This window comes from Alligator sinensis, unplaced genomic scaffold (genome assembly GCF_000455745.1).
Source record: "Alligator sinensis unplaced genomic scaffold, ASM45574v1 scaffold71_2, whole genome shotgun sequence".
Classification (NCBI taxonomy): domain Eukaryota; kingdom Metazoa; phylum Chordata; order Crocodylia; family Alligatoridae; genus Alligator; species Alligator sinensis.
The window spans coordinates 109,582-129,261 of record NW_005842632.1 but is presented as its reverse complement, the minus strand read 5'-3'; the positions used below and the strand labels follow the sequence as shown (position 1 = coordinate 129,261).

Sequence of the window (19,680 nt, the reverse complement as noted above, 5' to 3'; positions counted from 1 at the left end):
GGTATAGCTTGAAAGTGTTATCACCAAGAGTTTGGGATACCTATATTTGATTATGACTGGTAAAATGCTTGAGTTATGCAGGTCATCCAAGTTGAATCCAAATAAAATATGTATACCATTCTCTTCTTTCATTTATTGGTAAAACAAACAACCAAATATATTTAGAGAGTATTTCACATTTTATTTGGATTTTTTTTATTATCTCTCTACCTTTAAAGCAAAGTGACTTAGTTACTTGTAGGATCTGTAAAATAGGATTTATGGTATTTTAAAATTGTAACATTTCTAAGTCTAGAAACTCAGGCCCTTCCAGGCATAGAAATGAGTTCTAGATTCCCTTGAAAATGGGAGAATCTTTTCTAGCCCTGCAAGTTGCAAGTTATAGGAGATCCATTATATGCATGTGCAGGGAAAAGGTGGGGGTCAAATCTTGCCCTTTTAACTTTGAATGGAAAAAAGGTGCCACTAGATCTTAAACAAGCATTCGTTTACCAGTGCACAAGAAACCATGTATGAGGCAAATGCCATGTGGAAATTGTGTCAATAACATGATTTCATGTGGATCTACAAGTGCTGAATATGTCTGAAAACCAGTCCTTAGGTGTCAAAAGTTGGGTAAACAAAATTGTAAAGCACCCAGTCTCAACTCTGACTTGCTGAAGATTATGAAAAAAAAATTTTTTCAGGTCAGAAAAGTGAACTGAGGTATCCCATGTCTGTGCATCAAATCACAAGTTCATTCTCTTTGTCCTGTCTATGAAATTAGTATGTACCCAAGAACTGAGAAGGCCTCAGTGAGGAGGTTGAGGCATGACTACAGGAGTGGCACAGGTGCCTGCCCAGCCTCTCCTACAGTGGCCGGGTCCTGCTCATCAGCAGCTTGGCACAGGTGTGCTATCCTGGCCCTACTAGTGACCCTACCCAAAGGGCTCTAGAAGCTCCACATGGACTTCTGGACCACATTCAGATGAAGTATGTGGCACTAGAGACACGTCTGTGGTTACATACCCAACATTCAGCTGTTCTCAGTGCTGCAAGGGGGAGAGAGGGGGGCACTGACCCCGGGAAATCTTGGGGTCAAAAAACACATGCAAAAAAAACCAAAGCAGAGCACGCAGGGACAGTGCGCTCTACCCAAAACCAGAGCCTGACCTGCCAAAGCCACACTGCAGCTGCCAGCCAGGCTCCAAGCAGCAGGATCACTGCTGCTGCAGCCCCAGGGGGTCCCCAGGACCCCCAGTAAGGCTGCTGGGGTCAGCCCAGTGCTGGCCCCAGCTGCCCCTACCCCACCCGGGGTAACCTGCCATGTACCAGAGTGTGCATGGCACAGATGTTTCCTGAGACAAGTAGCAGTGGCACAAGGTGCCACAAGGTGTGCCACTGCTTTTTGTCCCCGGGGAAACAAACATCCACGCTCATGTGGACATATCCCTGGAGGGCATGGCAGAGAGGTAGTTTCAGTCTCTGGTGATATGGTGTTTTTGTTGCTGACAGGGCGTTTTTGTTGCTGGGGGACCACACACTTTTGCACTTTTACCTTTTTGTTTTTAATATTTTTGTAATAAAGGTTTAAAAAGTCACATCTCAAAGTACTATTACTACTACTATTAATCATTCAGAAGTATATAAGCATGCATATTTTCCTCTCCCATTGCAGAGTACAAACCAAGATTTGTTCACACTCGACAAACTCGATCTTTGTCTGTGGAATTTGAAGGTGAAATATATGACATAAACCTGGAAGAAGAAGAATTACAAGTGCTAAAATCCAGAAGTATTACTAAGCGTCATAATGCTGAAAATAAGGAGGATTTGGAGAACACTGATGGTGCTGGAGCTGGTGGTGAAGAAATGCTAGCTGATGGCATCAATATAGTTAGCCAACCTAGTTCTGTCAGAGTGACACACAAGTATGAATGCTTTATCTATTTTTAAATTCTTATAATTTTTCTTGTGTTTTTTAATATTTTATAGTTTCAGCATGCCAGAATACAAGAATATCATGAAAGAATGATTTATGTTTTATATTTTCTTTTACCAGGTCAAATTACTTACCTATTAAAGTAAGTCTTTAGGGGCAGGGAAAGTCCAGCCCATGGGCCAAATTGGGTCCATGGCAGACTCCATTTCACAGCAGCCCTGCCCATGTTGTTGCAGTCAGTTTCCATGGAAACCCCAGCAGCAGCGGGGCCATGACATTGTGGGGCCAGTGTCTTGACAGTGCTGCTGGGCAGGGAAGTACTCCAGGGCTGGGGCTGGGATCTTGCAGTGATGATAGCATGGTTCATGGCCAGGGCAGAACTGTGATCCACTGCCTACATGCCCCCAGACTACATTGTCACCACTGCAAGATCCCAGCCCCGAACCTGAAGGAGTTCCCTGCCCAGCCATGTGCCCGGCCAGTGCTGCTGGGGCCAATCTCCATGGAAACCCTAGCCTCGCACTGTCATGACCCTGCTGCTGGGGTCTCCATGGAAACCAACCATAGCAACTCAGGCAGGGCACCTGGGGAATGGGGGGTGGCCACTGGCTGGATCCACCGTTTTGTCCATCCCTGCTATAGATTAACTAAATCAGAGGCATATAGCATCAGCTTTCATAAGCAATGGGCTTACTGCTTCTGATTTATAGGCTTACAAAAGCTTATACTATGCATCTCGTTTATAAAGTTCAAATCTACACTACCTTTTATATAAATCTGGTTAAACCTATTTACAATTGGTTTCGCTTGCTTTTTTATAGAAGGCCCAGTTGAGCGTACAATTGAGCAGAACTGAGCTGGAATAGTTTTCCCAACCTAGGAGAGTTTTTCAGATGTCAAAGTTTAATGCCTTTTCTGAATCAGACTACAAAAAAGAAAAACCTTGAATATTTTTTGCAAACTTTGCATCTGAAAATATTTTTGATAGGCTTAATAAAACATTCTAAATCCAATGTTTGTGTTTTAACCTTTTTACTATATTTCATAATAAAAAGTTCATTTCAAACTGGCAATTATTTTTTCTTTGGAAAATGCCAGATAATTTGCACAATCCCCAAACTTTTTATTAACTTAGAAATTGGGAAATTATTAAAACTGACCTTTTCTCACAAACTGTTTCAGTTTGAACAGATCAGTGTTTTCCAACAAACAAAATGTCTCTGTAGAAAATTCCAAACCAGCTCTACTATAGAGAGCTAACCTACTATGGTCAGGGATGGAGCAGTAAGTAATCTCTTCTGTCTCTGCTCTGTATCTGTGTGACTCAAGCAAAAATTAAAAAAAGAAAAGATAGTGGTATCAGATCAGAGCAGGACAGGTGATGGTGTGCCCATAAATTCTCAGTAATGCATAGTTAAGGAAGCTCTGTGTGACAATCAGCATCTGATGAAGTAGGCTGTTACCTGCAAAAACGTGTGCCTCTCTGAGGCTTTATGGTGCCTTCTGAAACAATTAGTAAAACGTACTGTGAGAAGATAATAGCCTGAAGATTTTTCTCTCTCATTCTATCCCTCAGCTTGCTGTTTTTCTTTGCTTAGAGACATTTTCCTGAACAGCTGTACATCAATTAGGCACTTTATTACCCAACTATTTATATTTTTACCACTTATTTGAACTCTTTTTCAGTAACATGATAAATTAAGTGTCATGTAATTCGCAGGCATGTCTCAGTCTTACCTTTTTTGTGCACTTGGAATTGGACTCATGGTACTGTGGCAAGATAAAAAAGGAATCTTCTTCCCTGCAGCTGGTGTCTAAATAGGCCATGGCAAATCTGGCTAACAGAGTATTTAGATATCTGAGGGGGTTATGTTTTGGTTTATTTTTTGACTGAACTGAGTACGTCTGACATTGTAATATTGTTAAATTTCAACACAGCAGGCATAGAGCTCTTGCCTTGAACACGTTTTCTTTGTGCCGGAGTGAAAACAGATGGAAGCAGTTATTTGGACTATTAAACCAACACGAGCCTCGGGGTGTCATTGTTGAATTTGTTTTATTACTTGGTAGAGGACAGAGTACCACTGGAAAACCTTGAGGGAGGGCAGAGTGGGAGGGCCGGAAAAGAGACTGGAAGAAGAATGAAGAGGTGGATGGTCAAAAGGAAAGGTATTGATCTTTGTATTCATTATGTGTTGAATGACTGCTAATACTTATATTCGTAGGTGTTTTATTCTTCCAAATGACACTATCCGCTGTGAGAGGGAATTATACCAATCAGCCAGAGCCTGGAAGGACCACAAGGCCTACATTGACAAGGAGGTTTGAGCTGTTTCCAAATCTATTCTGAATGAAGGCTCTTAACATTTATGTCATCACTGTGTAACTCTGATTATAAATATACTTTGCAGATTGAAGCTCTCCAAGATAAAATTAAAAATTTAAGAGAAGTGCGAGGACACCTGAAAAGAAGGAAACCTGATGACTGTGATTGTAGTAAACAGAGGTAAAAAAAAAATCACCTGCAGCACTGCTTGTGTTATTAATTTAGCAGACTCATTACTTTTTTACAGTGGAAAAGATTTAACCTTGGTATAAATGTTCTTTATTAGCCACTGTAAGCTTAGTGTCCAAAACAGTCCAAAGAGCAAAGTTTGTATTCTGATCCAAAAATTGTCAAAACTGTTGGATCTGGGATTTTATTTAATTTAATTATATATGAAGAAACCAGTATGAATGAAATTAAGACTCAGAGCTGTATTTAACATTGAGTGTCTATGGTTACATATTTGAACCCATCTCTAGCAGTACAATATATACTAATACTGTACTTACTTGCAAATAAAATACGCCTTTTTTCCCCAAAAATAAGCCCTCCAAAATTGGGTTGCTGGTCTTAAGTGAGGAAGCTGATTTTCTTTGATAGAACTTCACTGCATGAAGGCATAGAAGGATAATCCCTGTGATACAAGATTAGATTATTGCCAGCTTCTCTATCTCTGCCAAGACCCGGGAGGGGGCACTCAATGTTAACACTTTCATAGCCACTCTGAAATTGGCACCGGTTTTGGCAGGTTTTAGCAAGGTTTGGCAAGGGTATGGGGGACGTGTAGTAGTGAGGTGGCACCCACCACAAGTTGAGAGAGACTGTGACAGGGTTAACACTAGACTGCACCCCCTCCTGTTTCCAGACAGACAGAGAAGCTGTCAGCCACCCTGTAGCATGGTGTGTTAATGAAAACACTCAGCTCTAGCCATGAATCTGGAAAAAACTTTTTTTCCTTATGTTCATATTTGGGGGGGAGGGGTACTGTGAAAGAGAAAGTACTGTGTGTCGTCATGCAAACACTAGTACTGCTACTATTTCAATAAAACAACATAAAAGATCATTTTCAGCTCAACACTTAATTAAACAGATGGCATACTTCAATTTAGCTTTGAATACAGAAAATAAATTCTGTTTTCCATGACTTCATAAAATGTAACCTTTTTTCATAATGTTGCACATAGCTATTACAACAAAGAGAAAGGGGTGAAGGCTCAGGAGAAACTGAAGAGTCACCTTCATCCATTCAAGTAGGTGTAATGCTTTTCCACTCTAATATTATGTAGCTTTTCAGTAATTGGGGAACGTCAGAAATAAATCAGTCATGAACACCAGCTCCTGGGCAGCAAGAATACTGAAAGATAGCAGTACTGAAAGTTTGGGAGCTGAACCCTCAGAAATTCGGGAAAGTGATTCTGAAATTAAAAATAACAGCAAAATTCCAATGGAATTAATCATTTGAAGGACAGACTGACTGATGCCTCGTAGGGTCCCATTACCCTTAGATACAATACTTAATACAGCATTTATCAAACTTACAGATGAAACCAAAGTGCCATAACTCCCTCTAGTAAATTTTGAGAGAGGTGTTAATTATCTTCCCTCTCATGTAAATGGTTTCCATGATGCAGCCTTTTAAAACCTCAGATAAAAATCATAATTGTTAAATCTCTTTTTAAACAAATAGAAATTATTCTTTGTGAACTACAAATTGCTTTCCTTTTCAACAGAGAAGCAGTACAAGAGGTGGACAGTAAAATTCAGTTATTCAAGGAAAACCGCAGGAGAAAGAAAGAGAGAAAAGGGAAGAAGCGCCAGAAGAAAGGAGATGAATGCAGCCTTCCTGGACTCACATGTTTTACCCATGATAATAACCACTGGCAGACAGCACCATTTTGGAACCGTGAGAACCTTTCTTATTATCTTCACATGTAGACATTAATGAGGGTCATCCTCTCATGTGTGGAGATATAATTTCTAACCATCTCAGACACTAAGGGCATTATTTGAAAAATAAGTACTTATGTTGCTGCTACAAAATGCAGAAAGGCTGTTCAAATAAATTTATGAAGAGCTGCATTTGTAATTCTTGCTTCTATTATCTCTTTATTATGCTGTATCACTTCGAAGCCTCAGTCAAGTTCAGGGTCTGACTGTGCTAACCAATATAGAAAAATAAAGAAGACCTGTCCATCAGCTATTTAGTTTTGTGTCACCTCTTGTAGATTAAGCTATCTAAATGTTTGGGGGGGACTTCGAAATACGTGGTTTTATAATTGTAATAAGAAAAAATATATATGCTCCATTTTTTCCAAGGCCTTATGTCCATTAATTGCTCATTATTCCTTACAATAGCACTGGTCAAATTTTGATGTCTCACTTGTGTGAAAAACTGCGGTCAAGATTTTTTATTGATGTAGGTTGTAGCCATGTTGGTCTAAGGACATAGGCAGGCCAGGTTCCTTGGGTAAATCCAAAATCTTTTATTAGACCAACTCAAATAGTTGGAAAAATTCTTCTTAGCAAGCTTTTGGGCACAAACACCCTTCATCAGACTGAGGAAGCATCTGCAGACAGTCTGTGTTCTTCTTGGATGGAGTGGTAAAGCAGCCAGAGGCCAGTATGTATGCAAGAAAGCCAGTCAGTTAAAATGTAAATTGAGGTGGTCAATATGTGAGAGACAGGGTGGTGAGGGATGGAAGTGTCTGTAGTCAAAGGATGAGAGAGACAGGGGGAGGGGGGGCGAGAATGAGCATAGCTGGTAGAAAGTAGAGGGTTTACTTGGGGAATCCAGATTTTTTATGGTATTTTATAAGCCTTATATGTTTCCCCGCTACCTCTCCCCTCCCAACTCCCATGAAATCAGTTTCTGTCATTTGAAGTCAAAGCAGAATTAATTGTAGGATTTTTACCTTAGGGGTTTTAATTTATAGGATTTTTACCTTCTGTTTATTTCCAATCTATGCTTTTTAAAATGTGTGTTCATAGGTATGGGTTGTTTTTGGAGGGGGGGGGGGGGGGAAGGGTTGGTTCTCTATTTTTTAATACCATTTAACTTTTTAAAAGTTAAAGAATTTTCAAGAGAATCAAGTAAATAGTGCGTCAAATCATCCAAGATTCACCAACTGAAGAGAAATTTCTTTGTCATCTTATTCTTCTAAAATTAATGGGGTTTTTTCCCTATTACAGTGGGCTCCTTTTGTGCTTGCACAAGCTCAAACAACAATACTTACTGGTGTTTGCGAACAGTTAATGAAACCCACAATTTTCTCTTCTGTGAGTTTGCAACTGGATTCTTGGAATATTTTGATATGAACACCGATCCTTACCAGGTAAATCTGTTTCCATGTTACCAACTTTTCAGCACTAGCCTTCTGTATCTTTGCACTCCAGTTAACAAATACTTTCTTTTTCCATCGTTCTGCTTCCTCTGCCCAGCTGACAAATACAGTACATACTGTGGAAAGAGGCATTTTGAATCAGTTACATGTACAGCTAATGGAACTGAGAAGTTGTCAAGGTTACAAGCAGTGCAGTCCACGACCTAAAGGACTTGAATCAGGTAAAAAAGAAGAAAGAAAGAACAGATCAGTTATATTTTAGAGCTATGTTTGTTTCCTTAATTAATAAGTGGATCCATTAAGTCTTTCTTCATGAAATCCTTGCACATCTACTAATATTGCATACAAAGGTATGAGAACACACTATCCAGAATAGTTTCATGGCTATAAAAAATCATTAAGGCTTGATTGTAAGTTTCTAAAGGTTACTATGGATAGGCAATACAAAGTATTGAGAAGAAAGATTATCTTGGCATTACTCTAAACAATAATAGATGTTCAGGCAGACCTTGCTTATTAATATTCATGGCCATTTTGTAGGACATTAATCCATTCTCTCTTACAAGATTAAGTATGTTTAGTAATTTGCTTTCTTATAGTATCCCTGCTGGGCAGAGAGCATATGAAGTGTTAAAGCTATTTTATGTTCACGTTCCTGTCTGTCTGCGTGATCAACTACAACTTCTACATTGCAACTAAAAACTTAGTTGCAGAACTCTAATCAGTACATCCCCTCACTTTTTAAGGAGAGTAAGATCTAAACCACCCTTTACAAATATTTCTGAATAAAATAATGAGCTATCTTTATATATTGATAATTTAGAATTAATTTTGGTTGACTAAAAAATTACGCTTTTTGCAGGAATATTCCCTTCTTCATATTTTACACAATCGCTTCTTTATTTTTTATTTTTTTTTCTATGAAACATTGTCTTCATTTATAATTTATAATTGGGGATTTTGTTTTTTGAAAATCACCCATTTTTCAGTTCTATATCCAAAGCTTTCAGGAACCCTTTGTTGGACTGCAGTTCTGTCTGTATTTAACACGGTACATTTCTTTTTAGGAATTAGATGCTGTGCATGGAAAACTACATTGTGAGTGGTTTTACAAGTTCTAAACACTAACAAAAGTTACTCTTGTATTTTCCTATATCAGGAAATAAAGATGGAGGAAGCTATGATCCACACAGGTATCCATACTTTTTTATTCTCCTCAGCAGCTTCTTTCCAAATAATTGCATGATCCAGTCCATTTTGACTAATGTCTGTATCCTGCCATGTTGCACACAGCATAGAGCTTTTGGTGCATGCATTTTCTAATAATAGTCTACAATGAACTTGGCCATTGGTTTTTAGCGCTGCCATTCTGCATTTAACTTTGCTCATTGTCACAACAAGACTTCATGAAGCTCATTTAAATTATTCCATGCCTGTGTTTCTTAAATGCTCACCTTATATTGGGACAATACAATAAAATATGCAGTAAAAGCGTACACTTTTTTGTTTAGGAAGACTACTTTTTACATGTGAAACCAGTGTCATTAAATATGCTGTTTGGGTTGTATGTACTCTAAGCGACAAATTAAGCATTCACTGAGGTCAGTTGGAATCTTTCCCCTGACTTTAGTTACCATTGCAGAAGGTCTCCAGCACTTGAACTGGGTTTAGGGTTACGTTTACAGTACCTACATCCATAGGGAAAACAGGGTCAGAAAAACAGTTTTCCTAAGGGACATAGGCACTAAGAAAGGTGGTGTTATAGCATCAGTCTATACTCAGTTCTTCTCCCGCTTTACATTAATTTTATGCCTTTGTAGCCCCGTTTACTTTTCTTGGTGTTACTTTTGATATACACCAAGACTGCCCAATTAGTAGTTCATGGGCTGCATGCAGCCCACAAGAAGTTAAATCATGGCTCACAGGGCCAAAAATTTTGCAGTGGGGGACAAGCAGCAACAGCATAAATCGCCACAGCTGCCAGAACTGTCATGTCCATGGGGCCAGCACCCAAGGGGTTAATGCCACTACTGCCCATTACAGATGCATTTATGCCCCGTATACATTAATGCCCCATTACAGATGTATGTTGAGCTTCCCCACTGGAGATACCTTTCAGTGGTGACATTAACCTCATGGGTGCTGGTTGCCCTGCTGCCAAATTTCTGGGTCAAGATGCCTTTCAGCAGTAGGGCTAGCAGTAGCAGCACTATCAGCATGCAGGGCTTAATGCTTCTGCCTCTTGCCTTCCCAGCAGAGTTAAATCATCTAGCCTGTGAGACGCCCCACAGTCCAGATCTGGCCTGTCACCTGAAATATATCACCTAAAATAAGCTATATAGCCCTGATTTATATCGAATTCAGGGTGGGGGAGAAAATCAGGCTCCTACAGGACACAGATGTATTAATGATCTATTTTACAGTGGAAACAAAAGAGGGCCTTATTGTTCTCTCTCTGTATCAAAAGTAGTTGGGTAATAATTAAAATATATTGTATTGCTTTGTAAATCTCCTACAAAGCCAATTTTATATTTTTCCCAAAGTTGTAGTTCCATGATTGAAAGAGAAAAGAACGTAAGAAGTGCCATCTTAGGTCAGACCACTGTTCTGTCTAGCCCAGTATTCTGTCTCCCACATTGGCATAAATGGATGCTATAGAGGGAGAGCACTAAACTGCATAACTCTAGAATGATCTATCCCATATTCAGTACTCTCTCTGGCACCTACCATTGTTCATTGTTGTTTTAGAGAAGCCAGAGGAAACATCTCAAACTATTCTGTCCAGTAGCCATTAATAGATCTATCATCCAAGAATTTATCTAGTCCCTTTTTAGACTTGGCTATACTGTCTGCCTCCACTACCTCCTGTGGCAATGAACTGTCCTGTGAAACCTTTAGTTATTTCATAATTGTTTGCATTTCTGATTAAAGCCGAGTAGGAGCTAGTTATTGGCTAGGAAGGTAAAATAAGATTCTTGGTTTTGGTATGCTTTAAATTAGCCTTTTAAGTGTTTTATATGTTGATTTTCTTCCAAACATTTCTTGTTACTGCTCTTAACAACATCTAACAGAAATGGCATTTTTTATTGTAGGATTGTATGACATTATATGGAACAAACATCATTAAAATATATCTCATCACAGAGTTTAATGAAAAAAATAATTTTAATCACTGATCGTGAGACATTTAAATATTATTTTATTGTTAAATATAATGGTATAGTATAACTAAAACAATGCTACTCAGTGCAGTAGAACTGAGGTTTCTCAACTACTTTTGGGACCTGAAGTTCCCCAAAGTTCAAGTGTGTTTGAGTTCAAAGTTTTGGTTCACACTTCTCCCTATGAAAATGTGACATTTGTCAAAGAAACTGTAATTATGTCTTAGTAAACTTTGAAAGAAACATCGAAGAGGAACTGATCATATATTTACCAGATCTTCACAGGAATTAAGCAGGTTAAAAAAGAGGTAGCTCCATGCTGCTTGTGGAGCTTGCGGCCCTCTCTCCGCTTAGTCTATCGGGGTGTTGCCCCTCCCCTCAACTTTCCTGCCACGACTTGGATGTTAAATGCACTCTAAGAGGGGTCTACAGTGGAGATCCTTGCTTGGATGGGCTTCCCAATAGACGGTGGTACTCACGGTCGTCTGACGTGATGTTCCACGGGGCTCTGCCTTCCCTACCCCCCGTCCACACGCCAGCCAATGGGTGATGCGTTAGAGATGTTTTCCTGGCCCTGTATGACGGCGTCAGACCATTTCCCCAGGTTCCAGTCACTCTCCCTCCCTTCGTGGGGGAGATTTCTTTTCTTATAGAAAATATTCCTCTGAGTCAGGAGGAGCTGTAGGGGTATCCCCCTTATTCCACCTCCCTCTCAGATTCTCAGCTGCCTCCTCTCTTCTACTGCAAGCAGGGAGCTCCCTTGCCTCCTGGGTGTAAGCCTCTTCAGGTGGCTGAAAGGGTGCTCCTGCTTGACCTGCTTGTCTGCCTCCTGCTCTGCCTCCCGCAGAAGGCTTAAAGCCCTTCCCTGGGCTGCCTGCTGGAGCCTCATAGGCTGGGTTGCTTCCTCCCCGTGCCGGAGCTCGCCTCACGAGCTGCCAGCCTGTGCTCTCTCTCTCCGGCTCTCACCCGTCCCCACTCTGAAGGGGTTTTTAAATCTTCCCGCAGCGGCCGATACGGCCACTGGGATTGGCTCAGCTGTTCCCCCCCCCGGAAACAGCTGATGCCACAGCCGGCGTAATGCCGGTTCGTGTGGCTACAACCGTGAATGCAGGTCCTGCTCCCGCTGCTCTCCAGGAGGTACGTACGCCCCTCTGGGGGCTTGCGTTTGGGGTCTGGGGTCCGCGGGCTCTTTACTCTCTCCCTCAAGAGCCTGTGGGGACACCTCACCGCCACACTGCTAAGTCACTTAAAATAGTCCTTAGACTTATAAAGTCCTGTTTAATAGTCCAGCTTGGATGTGTTGGTGTTTTAAAAATTCTTTAGTTTATAATTCAGTACAGAACTAAATGTGCTTATTTTCATCCAGTACAACCTGCACTGGGGCTGTAGGCTTCTGTGTCAGTTAAGTTTATTTAACACTTGTGGAAAGAATGAAGAATAAAGGTCAATTTCTAGCTGTGGATGTGCTCAGGAAGCACCCTTAGGGGATCTTCATATCATATGCCCAATGGAAGGGCAGAACTTCACTAGATAAGTATCTTCTCAATTAGCATGAGCTGCCTAAGGAACTCTGATGTACATTTTTCTTTCTTCTTAAGGGAGAAAGGGTTCCAGATCCTTAAGGAAACTTTGAGAAAACTGAGCTACAGATTGTCATGGGACTTTCACGGTATAATGCTAAATGCAGAGAAGCTCAAGTAATGTGCGAGTAAAGCATCCAAAGTTGTGTGTGCTTGTTTGTGAAGCTTTGGCAGCCAGTTTTCTACATTGGGTCCAGTATGGATCTGATAATTGTGAGAAATTCTGAGAAAGAAACACCTCTATGTTATACAAATTGTCAGTGCTTACCTTCCTCATGCTTATGTAAGGTTTTTTTTTATTCCAAGGGAAACATTTTTCTTTCTTTTCCCTCTTCACTTTATTTTCTTCATATAAAACCAAGCTTGTTCAGTTGTGAAATTGAGTTGGGTTGTGAAATAACTAATTCAACCAATCACTTGATAATCAGTTCTGGGAAACTAGCATTGTTTACTCATTTTTAAACTTGTATGGAAGCTTCTTTGTATTTATATTAAAAAACAAAACAAAACAAATCCTTCCTGGATCACATTAAAACGATAAATTCAGAATCCATCATGGCCCTGAAATGAGACTTCGTTGGGAATGTGGAATATCATATCAGTTTATTTCTCTATATATTGCTCAGAACAGAAGATGGTTTGGAGGTTAAATCACTGATAAAATTACAGATATGCTGCTTGAATTGCATAGAAAAAATGTAAATATTGTATCGTCCGTACTTCATTTGATACATGGGAGAGTTATATGAGTAATATTCATTAATGATACCTCCCTTCTATTACCCTCACTAGGCCCCTCTCCCCTAAAAAAAAATCTTTTTAAATACCCAAAAACATCATCAGAATGTTACTGGGAAAATAGACCTCTCTGGGTGACATTTCTAGACATACATGATGTTGGTGAGTGTTTTGCCACTGGGTTTTTCTTATCCTTTTTCACAAAATTCCAAGAAGGACACATGTAACTGATGGGCCGGTATTCTTATAAGCTTGCCATGTAATAAATTAGCAAAAACTAAGTGAACCCAAACTACAACAAACAGAGGTAGTGCTGGTGTAGGCTCTGTAGCTGGATAAACAGAGTTTAAGGTTGACCATGTGGTCTGTGACACTGTAAGAAGTATCCAAAAAGCTGATGTTTGGATTGCACCAGGACTTGCATTCAAAGACCTGTCCACTGGGTGGGAAAACCCCCAGCTACAGGCAGCGCTGGTGGTAACTCCCGTGCCATGTAATCCAACAAGCCATACATGATGTCCCCTACACAATAGAAGATAACTATAACAGGTGAGGACAGGAGGGACCAGAAAAAGAGATGGAGACACACCCAAATGGTAGGTGTAAGGGAGAGTTCCTCTCCCAGGTTGGGAGGAGGTATGGTAAAGATAGAACCACAGGATCAGGTGTGAGGTTGCTTGAAGGGGATGGGCGTAAATGAAGGGGATGTTTTGAGGAAACCCCCTTTCCTAGGTGGAAGGTTCATGGCAGTCCCTGAGAAATGTCAGGGTCAGCAGTTGGTCCTAGCTGTTCTGTTGGCCCCAGCTGTTTGGGGGTCATTTGATTAAGGCAGTGGAGCCCACCATTCTAGTTCTGTGGGCTGGATGAGTGATGTAGGCCCAGTCTGCAAGCCAGATCCCACACAGGGTTGGCCTGTGGGTGCAATCTAGCATGCTAGTCTAACCCTACATCCCTAGATCTGGCCATGCACTGGCCCAACCTCATTCGCCTGGATCCAGCCATTCACTGACATGATCTGGCATGCAGAGTCACATTATCTGGCTCACAGGCCTGCTCTCCACAGATCTGGAAAGTTGGCAGGAGAAAAGCAGCAATTAATGCTGTCACTGCACTTCCACAAAGCTTCCAGGCCTGCAAGAGCCCTGTGCACTGGATGACATGGCTACCCAGGCCAGATCTTGCCCACAAGCTGAGGGGTGAGCACCCCTGGGTTAAACTATATAGGGAGAGAGAAAAGACTGAGTTACAAAGTTGGTATCAGTGGATGGTTTTTTTGAAAAGTTGCTTGTGCTTTAGGGATGAAATTCATTCTTAGCACAAAGTCCAGTTTCTGGAGTTTTGTCTGAATCATTTTATAGGAAACAAGGGGAATATACTTCCCTGTGCTGGTGGGAATAGTGGCTACTGCCACACTGTTATGTTGGTATGGGGTATTCCAATTAGCAAAGAACCAGAGTATGACCTATAAGACTCCCTGACTTATCAAGTATACTTAAGAGCTTCAGACTGCAATTACCTGAAGGAAACAAAGCAAAATAATTAAAATACAGAGAAACATTCTGTGTACTTGGCCACAAAATAATTAAAATTTATGTCATAACTTTCCTAAAAACATTAATTCACCGGGCTGTTTTTCCTGTTGAAATCTTATTTTTCCCACAGTAAAGATGGTAACTATCATGATGTACTCTGAACTATTCACTGCCATAAAACTTTTGGATGTTTTTGTGTAACTCTTCATTCCTCTACATAGGATTTAATGGAAAAGCATTGCAGTTTTTCCTTAACAAAATACTTCTTTAATTAATTTGATAGCAATTCTGCCCACAATAAGGGAAGGGACAGATAAAGACCTCTCTATACCCTTCAAGCAGTGCAAAGAGAAGAGAAACCACCTGGAAATCCCCTCACCCTAACCCTAACTCCTGCCCGACCTTAGATTGAAGCTGAAATGTGGTTCCTCTGTTCCCAAAGAGGATCGGTGCAAACATTTTAGAATGGGAGTAAAGTACAAGGATTTCTAACTTACTAGAACACCCAATATATTTCCTTCTAAGAATGAAACATGCCCACTCATTGCAGATTTCAACTTCTGGCCCTCATTGATTGTAACATAGCAGGAAAATGTGTTCAGTATCAGTAGTTCCTGTGTTAAAAATGGAGCTGTACTATTACGCATTTGAGATAAATTTCTTGAATTAACATTGACAACCAGTGGTCTTTGTTATGAAACAAGCTTTAAACTACCTTCACAATGTTAGCTATTTTAGAGTGAGTAAATATTCTAGGGACTTTGATCACATCTGGAACCTTTCAGAGATTTCCTTAAGGTTTTTCTTTTTTTTCTGAATGTGCTAATATAAAATCCATCTGAATTACACTCATATGTATGCTTCTCATTCAGGCAAGCTTTTCATGGGTGTCAGTGCTATCCTGTACCCTCATATTACTGGATAAATCAGTTTTGTATCCTGTAAATTAAAAAAAGAGAATATGCAATACTCCCAACCCATCCTCAGACTAAGGAGTTGTGGTTCTGAAGTTGAACATTGAGTTCTTTTTCCTAAATTGATCTATTGATTGATAACTGCCTAGATAAAACTAAGGTCCTATAACTAAATTAGTCCTGAGGGGTTATTTTTATGAAGCTGTTTCATCTGTGAACTCCTATAAGCAGAAGTGTGCATTTACATAATAGTAGTAGTAGTAGTAGTAGTAATACAATACAAAATCTTCTCTAATAGTAGTAGTAGTAGTAGTAGTAATACAATACCACATCTTCTCTACCAGCCACTGCTTTAAAAAAAACAACCCTTGAGATAGCTGAAGAATGCAGACAGCCTAAAGACCAGGTCATGCAGTGGATCCCACTGGCTTCACGGGAGGACTGCTCACTGGAAGCTTGCAGAATTGGGCTTACATATATCTGTTTGTTTCCTCCATAGTGCTGTGAGAATAATTGTGTAAAATAATGTGTGACAATTGTGAAAAGCTAATTGGTTGTTTATTAGAACAATTTTTGTCTGTATTTGTAATGTCAGGACTGCAGGCACATCATTCTGTTTTGGTCTGAGTGTTCTTGTTACACCCATGCAATTCCATTGACTTGACTCTGGTTATGTAGGAATAGAGAAGGCAGAATTTGTATGTTCAGCTCAGCAGGAGTCATGTACGTGTCTACCAGTATTTGGCCTTTCTATGTGAATTACTAAGATGTGAAAAGCATGGCGAGTATTACCCAATAACTATGTACATTGTTAATGGCTAGTGCATTTCAGCACACTTGAACGGCAAGGAAAGGCATGTGGAAGCTCCATGCTTTCCTTATTTGGTGATCACCATTAGACTTTGTTTATTTCTTTTAACAGAGGAGAATTATGGGATGGATGGGAAGGTTAACCTGCCAAATTTCACTGAGGACGTCAACTGGCAAGGACTGGAAGATTTGTACAGTGTGAATGAAAGTTTATATGAATACAGATACAACTATAGACTTAGTCTGGAGGACTGGACTAATTACTTGAAGGATATAGATAGAATGTTTGCACTGCTGAACAGTTATGATGAGCAAAATAAAACAGACAAGAATAAAACCACTCAAAACAGTGGTTACCTGGACAAGTCGCCTACACAATGTACCTTGCTGGAAATGACCTCTGCTGAGTCAGACGAGGAATCAAGTGGTCTGACTGCAGAAGAATTACGGCCTGTTGTGCTAACTGACTTTGAAGCCCTATCTTTGAGCGCAGTCATTTTAAGTCAAGAGAGGAAACTTGAATTAAATAATGACATCCCTGACACAAGTCGTTTGAACGCAACACACTGGAGAAATAATCAAGCTGAAAAATGGATGGAAGGTAAAGAGTCAGACAATTTTGAAATAGATTACAGTGGAAATGATCTGATGGAGCTGGAGTCCAGACATAGTTTCATTTTACAGCCCATTAGCATGCTTCAGAAAGACTCACCTGAGGATGGCGGTGGCCCTGTGGAAGACATTTTTGAAGATCAGATCTATTTTCCTGTGAGGTCTGGGGAAGCCATTGTACACCAGGCTATAAGTGTATCCATCAGGGATCCCTCTATCAGGTCTCAGAAAATGGAAACTACATTGGAAAATATAGAACCTAATTTTTCAGGGGAGACATCGCAAATCGTAAATGTAGAAGGCAGTGCCTCATCTGCACTCTCCCTAGATTAGATCAAATTATGAACCATATGAAGTTCTCTTGATTTTTTTTTTAAATGGCAAATTAATAAAGGTAATCATGACAACTGACATTCCATGTTTATTGTAGATACATTTTGCAGTTAAAGTGAGCCCAACTCTGTGTGTGTGTGTGTGTGTGTGTGTGTGTGTGTGTGTGCACGAGTGCCTCTGTGTGTGTGCGTGTGTATTTCATATATACATACACACATGCACTTTCACACTAGCTTTTCAAAACTGGGAAAATAGATTTCCACAGTGTTAAAAAAGACAGTATTAAGTTTATAGTGCAGTGATGCATAAATTTTGTAAGCTAACCATGATTTTCTTAAAACAAGATTGTTGAATCATGTCTTTCTTTCTGAAACATCCCACCATAAACGATTGTCTCACTTCACTCAAACTGTCTGCATAATGTGTTTTTGATAAATTATTTTTAACCACTGGAATTTCTTAATGTCACACTTTTGAGTAAAATGATATTGCACTTTTATAATCTGTATGCCATACCATTTATTAATCTGATACTTTACATGTTCTTAATTAGTTTATTGTCTGGTGTAATTGTGAAATGCTAGGTTACCAGGAAAAAGTTATTCAGTGTGGATTGTGAAAACAAATTGAATATTATTTTAACAGAAAATATTGCATGTTTTGTTACTTTGATTTACTGAAATTTACTCTCAGAAACGTATGGCTAATGAATGTTTTGAGTAGGAGGATTTATTTTCAACTTGGCTTATTTTCCCCTATGTTGGTATCATCAGTGTTGAAAATTTCTGAATGTTCTAATTTTTTTTTGCTGATTTCTTCAAGGTTTACATGAGTAGAATATGTTTTTCATCCTATTAGATTTATTAGTCTGCACAATATCTTTTTTCTGAAAATATTATCTTTTTAAATTTTTTTTAAACAGGCATTAAAGGGAAGTGTAAAATCATATTAGATTGATATATTTTGATACAAAAGGCACATGGGGTCAGAACAGTAGTCTGGAGTCTGTTGTTCTTGTAATGTGTTATAAAGCTTTTTTGGATTTTACCAAACATTTAATTTTAGAAAATATATTTCAGAATTGACTTTAAAAATGAGTTACTGTTGAAAACTTAACATCCTCTTAGGTTTTTTTTTTTACATTATTAGCAAAAAATAAAAATAAAAAAGGATTACCTCACACGCACACAATTCCACCATGTCCAATTCACAAAGAAAGTTTCTTATGTTACATGTTGTTTAGCGTAATGGGTGCTTCTTTTAGTCTATTGCAAGCATTGTGGGATAAGTTTATATTCTTTTGCTTTGTCTAAGCTGACCTTTTTAAAATTCTTTTAGTAGGATTTTAATAATTTTAAAAAGCAACCTTTATGATGGACTCTGTAAATATGTTAATTGACTAGCTGTTTATCTGTTGTATGTGTCATGGGCTGAATGACAGAACAAACGTATTTATGGTCATGAATGATGCTATTTGTAAATAGAATTCAAGTTACTAGGACACAAACTGTCTTTTTAAATCTTGTATATTTCTGTGATACTTTTATAGAACAATTCTGACTTCAGGAAAGTCTAGAAGCAATATTTCTTGAAATAAAAAGTGTTTTACTTTACCTGCTTCAGAGAGAGAAACATCATCCAGTTTTTATAGTAAATTTAAATGTTATAATTTTAGCTTAATTTTGTTTATTGTTTTATTCGAATCACAATTAGACAATTGGTAATAAACCTATATAATACTTTGCATAAGGAAACTGCTACTTAAAACCATTCCTCATGGTTATGAATAATGTATTCCTTGATTAGTAAATATTGCAAATAATGTAGTTCCCAATCCATCAAACCATTATTTCCATTGTAAGCAAATGAAGCAACCTGCGTGCTTAATCCACTGTCCTGAGCTCAAGGGGATAACCATCTATTCCCTTTCTATGGATAAATGGACTGGGACCTTTAAAGCAGAGTTGCAAGCAGAGGATGTGGGGCTGATATTCCTGCTCCTAGCCCAGTCTTTACAGCACTTGCTCATGAAGTACGGTAGGATTGTTTTCCCTCTTGAGTCAAACCCACAATTCTTGCCTCCCAGAAGAGCACCTTACATATGGGCTATAGGCTGGGTATGGGGAAATCTACACTCGTATTGCAGCTAGGACTCTCTTCAGAAAAGAAAGCTGTGTAAGTAGGCTCATCTTTCAGAGCTTGGGTTGAGTCCCAGGCTTGAGATCCTGCTGTTTTGACTGGTGGAGCCCATCCACCAATCAGGAGGCAGCAGGAGAAATAAAGCAGAAGAGCTCCCCTGGACCTGATTGAAGATGTAAACTGTCTGGTCCAGAAGACTTCAGGGGTGAGCCTGCTACAGATGTATTAAATTGAACCAGAAAGAATGCACAGTAGAAACAACTATGTAGCCTA

At 39.4% G+C, this 19,680-nt stretch overlaps 1 protein-coding gene across 2 annotated transcripts in view; it reads left to right on the top strand.

Moving 5' to 3' along the window:
- SULF1 (sulfatase 1) overlaps nt 1-18,895 on the top strand; it is a 187,666-nt gene extending 168,771 nt beyond the window's left edge. Inside the window, exons 15-23 of one of the 2 annotated variants that reach the window (XM_006033440.3) lie at nt 1,658-1,910; nt 4,147-4,243; nt 4,333-4,427; nt 5,432-5,497; nt 5,978-6,150; nt 7,437-7,579; nt 7,686-7,809; nt 8,748-8,781; nt 16,436-16,604. In XM_006033440.3, coding sequence (XP_006033502.1) covers nt 1,658-1,910; nt 4,147-4,243; nt 4,333-4,427; nt 5,432-5,497; nt 5,978-6,150; nt 7,437-7,579; nt 7,686-7,809; nt 8,748-8,781; nt 16,436-16,466 — 1,016 coding nt within the window. In that variant the 3' untranslated portion in view covers nt 16,467-16,604. Of the gene's footprint in view, nt 1-1,657; nt 1,911-4,146; nt 4,244-4,332; nt 4,428-5,431; nt 5,498-5,977; nt 6,151-7,436; nt 7,580-7,685; nt 7,810-8,747; nt 8,782-16,435 lie in introns of both variants that reach the window. The other variant, XM_025215238.1, reaches the window with a different exon arrangement.
- The last annotated feature ends 785 nt before the right edge of the window (nt 18,896-19,680 follow it).